The sequence below is a fragment of the Spinacia oleracea genome, chromosome 1 (genome assembly GCF_020520425.1).
Source record: "Spinacia oleracea cultivar Varoflay chromosome 1, BTI_SOV_V1, whole genome shotgun sequence".
Taxonomy (NCBI): domain Eukaryota; kingdom Viridiplantae; phylum Streptophyta; class Magnoliopsida; order Caryophyllales; family Amaranthaceae; genus Spinacia; species Spinacia oleracea.
The window spans coordinates 19,911,265-19,920,275 of NC_079487.1; the positions used below are offsets into that span (position 1 = coordinate 19,911,265).

Here is a 9,011-nt window from a genome sequence, read left to right on the forward strand (position 1 = left end):
GAGTTAGGGTTTAATGATAGATGTGTTTGGGCGATAATTTTTTGGTATAGTAGCCCAGTTGTTAGAAAACTCGATATGGGCCTTAGGCCATAATTATTAATAAAATTGTCTCCGTTTTTGCGTTAAAAAAAAAGAATATTCAAGAACCTTTTCTTTGATCTATAAAAATGTGTCAAAGTAGCCTATTTCAATGGTGAATTTCACTCCTGTTCGTGTCTCAAATTTCAAAGTCAGGTTTCCTTTTTTGTTTTTTTTAATTATTGTTATTGTTATTATTAGAAAGGATGAATATTACGAGGGTACCGTATTTTCCTTCTTCAAATGCGGGCGTTTTTAGAAAATGCAGGCGTCAAATAACGATACACTAAATTAGTTCCTAGAATGCAAACTAATATAGTTACGCTTTATAAAACATTGACGTACAACGCAAATACCTAGTAAATATGAAATATTGAGGGTAGACTAATTCTTTGTATAAAAACGCGGCTTATTATTTTGCCATTTCGAGGCGAAGATAATCCATAACTCCATAATAAAAATTACAATGTCTTTAAATTAGGCCCAGCACAGCATTGACATGCACACAAGTTCAGCCTCGGGGAAACAAGAGGCGCCAATCGTCATATTTAAACTTCAACAGCAATGACATGCGCCGACGCGCACAATTGCCAAGTTAAAACAGAGGACTGACTGCAAAGATACATTCCTCAACATAGCTTTTTTGCATCACAAGAGAAACATCACTTTCTGAAAGTTCTGAGAGTACACGAAATCAAGTAAACACCAATCATTAATTTAGCATGCACCCACTAAGGGTGGAATACAAGTGAGTATCCAACATCAAAGCACTTAGGAAATACAAACACATAATTACCTTACACAACTTAAGACTCCAGAATAAACAAGATACTCCACCATCAATCTTTGCAAATTGGAGCTTATATCTACATGTAGTAGCATAATCTCTACTAATAGGATTTCTAGTTGTCAATGCTGAAGTTAAAATGTGTTGGCCTAATTTAAAGACATTGTAAGTACCTATGTCATAGAAGTTACCTGACCAAGTTACTAAGGAAAAATACCTAATAAAGGAAATACTAGTTTCATCAAAATAACTTAGTGACAGTAACGAGCCCCTATAATAGCTTTCAAACCCTTCAATTCCTCTTCAAGCTTTGCCATTCGAATCTTCAAAGCCTGCATTTCCTCCGTGAAAGTTTCCTTCTCCATTGGCACAGAATCATCCTTCAAAGACAACCCTTTAAGAACGCTGTCATTGGCTAACATTTCCTGGGAGACGTTCTTCAAGGACACTTCATAGTCAACCACCCTTGACTCCTTATTCTACACACCAAAATCCAAACAAAAAGTTTCAAACAGATGTGGATCACAACTTCACAACAAGTATGTGAAATGATTCAATAAGTCTCAATTTTCATAACACATGAAGGCTTCAACAAATTTCGGGGGGGGATTCTTTTAAAGCATATATCCAAAACACTACATCGTATTGTGGACTAATCAGTTTTTAACTACTAATACCACTTCTTTTTATTACAAGTAACTAACACACTGCAGCCTGCTACTACTAATACCAGTTTTTAACTACTAATCAGTTTTTAACGAGGTTTTCTGGTCCCAAAAACTGCAGCCTGCTAACACACTGATTCATTGTGTAAAAAGTGAGGTAATTAGTAGAATTCTTACTGTTAAGCCTACGAATTTGTGTACAGATGATAGTGCTTGGCTTAACAGTTTGATTGTGTAGATCTCATTAGTTTTGTAGGTTTTGTAGCCTTGTAGTTTTGGTTTTGATCTTGGACGTTTGAGTCTAAAATCATTAGTGTTTGTAATAGTTTTTGTGGATAAATGAAATTATAGCTCGCTTACTTACCCAAAAAAAAAAACTAAGTAACTAACAGTAAAAAGTCTAAAAAGTACTACAAGTGATTCTGGGCAGTAACATTAGTAGCAGGAAGTAAATTGGCCATTGATGACTACATTAACTCAGAAGAACTCACATAATTAACAAATAGCAAGGCCACAGCAGATATGCTACGAGAAGTCCGGAAAACCCACCAGGGTTCTAGTAGCTCTATATCGAATATCAGGACCAATACTAGGATGAACTTGCAATAAGAAAGGTTCCAGAATTTACCTTTTCCATCTTCAAAGAAAATGAACACAATTTTTTTAATGCTTTGCAACACTCCTCATAGTCCTCGAATTGGATCGAGACATTGTTCTCACCCATATCAAGATCAAGATCCCTACAAGAGAGAAATTATGAATTTAACAAAAGATGCGTGGAGAACTTTAAAAATCATAAAATAACATACAAACAAGATATACATATAACCTCAACCATTTATGTAGAGGAGGATGTGAAATTTGACCTTTGTTTCTCAATACAAGCATCAAAACCAATTACCTTCGTTACTCAATAACCAAAGTCTCATTCATATTACATTTGTTTCTCAATAACCCAAGTCTCGTTGATATTTACCTTTGTGTCTCATAAGTCTCAATACATGCATCAAAACCAATTATGTAGAGAAAGGTAGTGAAATTTGACAACATTGCCTAAGTGATAGTTAGGGAGTGTATAACAAAGTTACAAATATGGATCCCTTATATTGGGTAGTGAAATAATTTTCAACCAAAAACTTCCTGTAGAAACCTTGAAGGAAATGGTACATATCCCAAACTTTTAAAATGTATGTGTTTTGAGTACTATGCTTATCAATAGTGATATGAGTGAGGATTCCTTGAAATTCACTATTCATAAGGAGCTAAATTTCCTAACCTAGCTTCCATTTGTAAGCTCTAAATGCTTGTTTCCTTTGGTCTAAGGTTCAAATCCTACCATCAACATTTCTTTCCATTTTATTTCTTCTTTTTCTTTCTTCTTCTATATGATGACTTGATCCTTTTGTCATGTTTTTTTTTCCTATTACATTCTTTTCAATAATTTATTTATCTTTATATGCATAAATTATATATTTATATAACAAATGAAATATTAGACTCTTTCATTTGCAAGGTATTATTAGCAACCATAACATATTTACTTAACATTTGATAAATAATTTAGTCCTCATCTAATTATTCAACCTATTTACTCGGTTATTTTTGCTAATGGATTCCAATGTCTTGGGAACAACTAGTTGTGAAAAACAACCCAAAAGGAAATATGTTGTATTTACTGTATTTCAGTGTTTGAAAACACAAAGATAGTAGATTATCTACAGGGAGCACAGTAACATAAAAAGGATATAACAAAACTAATATGCCCAAGTAACCAACATTTTCCTTTTTCTTTCTTTCCTTAATTCCTTCTCCCACTTTTCCTTTTCATTATTATCCTGTCCTCAAAGAGGAAGCATAGTTCAGTAATTGACCTCAATTAATTAGGGCCATTGCCAAAAACTATTTGCAGCCTATGGATGATAATATGATAATACTCCGACCAACAAGGGGAAAAAACCACCTAAGGGGTAGTAGCACACAAAATTAAGAGTGGTAATCACTGCACTCAAGAGTTGTCAACGACTCAACACTACACACATCAAAGCCTAACAAACACTTTACACCACACATCAAAGAGTTGTCAACACTACACACATCAAAGAGTCGTCAACACTAGAGTATTTTGATGAAATAGTACATTGCATATAATCAAAAGAAAAGAATTGTCGAATGTTATAATACCTGACTCTCCCAAGAGTCCCAAAAAAGTTGCGAAGATTCAGCATAGATGGTTCATCAGCAAGCCAGTCACAAGGCAAACCCTTGAGAACAATAGTGGGTGACTCCTGTGGTGATGCTGTGAAATAACAAAGCAGAAAGCGTGAAAAGCAAAGTGTTTAGTGTCAAATAAAACAGAGAAAGTAAACAGAGATACCTTTGAGGAGGTTAATCATTTGACGAGCATCTTCAGATGGTTTCAAAAACGGCACAATTTTAAGCTCGTGTCCTAAAGTTTCATGATATAAAATCTGATTGGTCAGCTTCTCAAGAAAGAAGTGTTTAGCCTGGTGGAGTTTGGTTTCCAAATCTTGGCCGTGGAAGGTGGCGGCATCGTTGAGAATGAAAGTCAAGTTCCGTACATACAAAAATCCAGGATCGCCGTCTATTATCTTCGGTTTCCTATCCCTATACCAACCCCAACCAGCCGGCGATACGGATGGTTCGAGGTCAATATCATGCTCGGGAAGCGTAAACCATCGATCTCGAGGCCTGACAAGAACCTCTACCAAAAATGAGATCATACTAACAAAATGTCGTGATAAATAGAAGTCAGAACCATCAACTGGTACAAGTTTAAAATCGATTCGGATGCGTGGGATTAGTACCAGATCTACTGCATTTGTGTTAGGGTTTTCCATCGATAATCAAACAACAAAATTGGGGATAAAGATCTTGAACTTTCCAAACAAGAGAGGGGATTCGCAGTTTCGCAGACGGAGGAAAGAGAACGAAAAGCGATTGCAACACGCCTTACAAGAATATATATAGAAAGAGAGATGGCGGGAACCGCCACTGAAATCGGGCTGCGCATAAACCCAATTAATAATAAAAAAACCTTTTGCTAACCCTAAGTGTTGTACCCCGGTAAATCCAATTAATAATTCAAAGTAATAATATAGTAATGCAATAACTAAGTTCATTTTAATAATAGTAACTAGATTAGATCCCGTGTACGCACGGATTTTGATATTTTTTTCACAAAATATAGAGAAACTTTTGTGTGAGACCGCCTCACAGGAAAGACCGCCTTGTTGGCAGTCTTGCTGGCAGCCATGTCGGCGCGTGTGCTGACGTCATGCTGACGTCAGCATGTAAAAAAAATTGAATTTTTTTTTTTTAATTTTTTTTTTTGATTTTATTTTTCAGGTTTAACTAATTGGACTTCAGGCTTAACTAAATGGACTTCAAGCTTAACTAATTGGATTTCAGGCTTTAATTTTTTTTTTTCAAATTTTTTTCGAAATTAAAATTTTCAATTTTTTTTGGTACTAATTAAAATAGTGTAAAACATAACTAAAAGTAAAAAAAATCATAACTAATTGAATAACAAAATAGTTAAGGTATAAAGACAAATAGTTAAACTTATGAGTCAAATAGTTATTAATTTTAAACAAACTTATTATTAGCTAAAACTCATAAAATCTTAACTAATTAGTTGCAATGCTTAACTAATTGATTTCATTGCTTAACTAATTGGGTTCAGTGCTTAACTAATTGGTTCAGTACTTAACTAATTGGTTTCATTGCATAACTAATTAGTTTCGTTGCTTAACTAATTGAATTTTAAACTTAACTAATTAATCAGTTCCAGTGATAACTTAATTAAATCCAATGCATAACTAATTGTTCTGGTGCTTCACTAATTGGTTTCAGTGCTTCACTAATTGGTTACACGGTTTAACTAATATGTTACATTACTTAACTAATTTATTACATTGCTTAACTAATTGGTTCTGAAGCTTAACTAATATATATGTTACATTGCTTAACTATTTGTTCTGAAACTCAAAAACACATAACTAAAACTCAAAAAATGTTAACTAAATCCAAGAAAATCGTAACTTAAACTGGTAAAATCATAACTAAAACTCGAAAAATCACAACTAAAGCCCTGAATGAAAACTAAAAAATACGTAACTAAAACTCAAAAAACCTTAACTAAAACAAAAAAAATCGTGACTAAAACTTAAAAATTCATAACTAAAACATAGAAAATCAGTCCAGCAATTCCACTGAGAATACCATTATTTCAGAATTATAACTAACTAAAACATAATTATTCTTAACTAAATACAAAAAAAGTGTAACTAAAACATTACAATTCTTAACTAAAACTAAAACACCAGTGCTTCCCCGCTACGAATCCTCAGTTTGCAGCGATTCTATCACAATAATCGGCATCACACCGCAGCACCAACACTGCACAACCATCAGCCAGACCGCCACCACCGCAAAGCCTCCTCCTCAAAAATCGCAAGAGTTGACCTAATTACATCAAAGAGTTGACCTAATTACATCAAAAATCAAAAACTCCAAAAATCAAAAACTCCAGAAATCAAACTCCATCATAAGAACATACTAATTTCATATAAATAAAATAAAAATCTACAGATTGTAGAAAATCTAACCTGTTTTGAAGGCGGAATCTGGTGGCTGAGGCGGTCTTGGTGGCAAGAGAAACCCTAGATATTGCGATTCAATTGAAATCGCCAAATTAATAAACAAAAACCTGAATTAATAGAATATCGATCGAAAATACAAGTCAGAACCAATGTCTTTGTACATGAGGAAGAATGGAGGAGGGAAGAAGAAGAAGAAGAGAGGTATCGCTGCAGCCACAACCAATGTCTTTGTACCTCTGCCTCCTCATTCGCCTCCGCATCCACATTCGTACCTCCGCCTCAGCCACCGACCTTTGTACCTCCGACCACCAAATTCAGCCGCATTCTCATTCGTACCGCCACAGCAACATAAGTTTCTCGAATTCTCCGTCTCTCTTCTCCATCGCAAAACCCTAACATTGTCTCGACACCTATGCTCCCTGCTTCCACATCGATGCGGCTCTTCCACTCTGGCGGAAATTATTCTCTGCTACGACGACGACCATCGTCTCTGTCGCCGCCGCCATGTGTGTGATGGAAGGAGGAAGAGAAAGAAAACGTGATGGGAGGGGGAGGAGGGAGGAGGGAGAAAACCCTAATCTGAGAAATGAGGAAGAGAGAGAAAAGGCTTGAAAATAAATGGTAAATAAATCATAAATAGGTATATATATTTTGAACTTGTTTCTTTTTTAAACGCTGACGTCACTGCCTACTTGGCAGCTGGACTGCCATCAAGGCAGCAACTAGACTTCCATCAAGGCGGTCTTACGGTAAGACCGCCTTATACAAAAGTTTGTAAAATATTTAACTGAATATCTCCCTAACTACTATATAGTTATAACATTTTTAACATACTCGTTTAAATTTAATCATCTAATATGTATATTTAAAATGTTAATATGACAATTTAACCAAAATATTGAGTGATATATTTTCCATTATTAATATAGCGATTTGACTAAAATATTACCAATTTAGAATAATTATTATTACGTCATATCTATTATTGCCATAATTTATAAACTAAAATTTGTTTTCATACATAAATAAGGAGTAGTTTATAAAAATAGGTAGAGAATAAAAATAAAATAAAACAAATACATTTTTTTGGGAAAGTGATTTTTGTCGGGAAAAAATCGCACCAGGAATTGACATTTGTCATTCCTGGTATCTCTTTTAGTATATAGTAATAGATAACTCATTTCATAATCAGTAGATAAATGTTCATTTTTAAATTGGTTGAATAAATGAGGATTGCCAAATAATTAGATAAACATTCATATTGAAATAAGTAGATAAACATTCATTTCCAATATAGTAAATGTTCATTTCCGAAATAGTAAATCTTTATTTCCAAATAAATAAATAAATGTTCATGTAATCCCCCGTAAATTTATAAATTTTATTAATATATTTTAACGTATATTATTTATATTTAAATAGAATTTATGAATTTTAAGTAATAAATATATAATTAACGTATATTTATTTTATTTTAAGTACGTTCTAAATATTTAACGATTTTTGAAATTTATTATATTTATATATTTAATGTATATTTAATTTTATTTAAATATATTCTAAATATTTTAACGATTTGTGCAATCAAGAATAATTTTAGAATTTTATGTCGAAAAGAATTTGAATTAGGAAAACTCATTGAATTCGAAAAAAAAACAATCCGAACCGGTTTTTGATTCAAACACTAAAAACTAATATCCTAAGTCTAGCCCAATTTGGTAAAGCCCAAAATATCAAACCCACAACTCTCCTCCACCCTTCTCCTTCACCTTCACGTGTGAAACCAAAAAAAAAAAAAATAAGAAAACCAAAACCCTCATTCTCTCCCCTGCAATCACGTGAAACCCAAAACCTTCTTCCTCCTTCACGTTCCTTACTCTCAGCCGCCTACTGCACCACCGCAGTGACCACCGCCGTCGAGCCACCACCTTCGCCGTCCGGTAACTCCCTCTTCTCTCTCTTTCGTTTTTTCTTTCTCTCCCTCGTTATTCTTTGTTTTCTTTCCCCCTCACTTATGCTCTGTTTTGCGCACAACTAGGCCAGCCACAACCAACCACCTTCGTCGTTCACTCCGCCGCGTCGCCACCTGCAGCGTCGCTGCTTCGCCGGCCAACCATCCATCCCCCTTTCTCTTTCGTGGCCTGCAACCACCCGCGACCACCAGCCCTGCTGCAGCCGTCGCCCAACCCGCAACCACTAACACTACTGCCGCCGTCGCCCAACCCGCGACCACCAGCACTGCGGCCGCCGTCCCTCCGCCGGCCAGCTAGCAACTCCTTTTTCTCCTTTTTGGTTATTTCTTAAACCCTAAGTAACTAATTATTTTAATTATGTTTATTAATTTAATTTATGCTTCTTGAATTAAAATTATAATCGTTATGGTTTAATCAAAAATAATTTCAGATTATATGTTGTTGAAATTAATTTAATTATTTTCAGATTTGTTAATTACGTTTAAGTTAGGGTTTTAATGAAGTTTTATTAATTTAATTCATGTTTCTTGAATATAAATTATAAGTTTTTATGATTAAGTTAGATTTTCAGATTATATATTATGCTTAATTAATAATTTAATTTTCATATTACATAATCGAATTGAAATAAGAGTTTTTAGTATTTAAAGCATGAATTGTAAGGTTTTAATATTCTAAAATCATAATAGAATGGTTATATATTATTAAAGTTATTATTTTTATGATTTTAAGAACGTTGATTATATTTTGTGGACGTTTAAAATTATTTTATATTGCTGGAAATTTTAAAAGGGATGTTTTATTGGAGTTTAGAACGTTTTGGGATCATTAGTTTAATAGTTATTATGCTTGGAGGTTAATTAGTTAAGTTTCGATATTGGGGATG

At 33.9% G+C, this 9,011-nt stretch overlaps 1 protein-coding gene across 1 annotated transcript; it reads right to left on the bottom strand.

Annotated features, from left to right (window-relative positions):
* Window positions 1-772: 772 nt before the first annotated feature.
* Window positions 773-4,554, bottom strand: LOC110791954 (uncharacterized). Its single transcript, XM_021996725.2, has 4 exons — window positions 3,905-4,554; window positions 3,712-3,826; window positions 2,159-2,270; window positions 773-1,344 (listed from the first exon to the last, which is right to left on the bottom strand). Exons 1-4 carry the CDS (start codon window positions 4,386-4,388, stop codon window positions 1,117-1,119), a joined length of 939 nt encoding a protein of 312 aa, XP_021852417.1. The 5' UTR covers window positions 4,389-4,554; the 3' UTR covers window positions 773-1,116.
* Window positions 4,555-9,011: the final 4,457 nt, after the last annotated feature.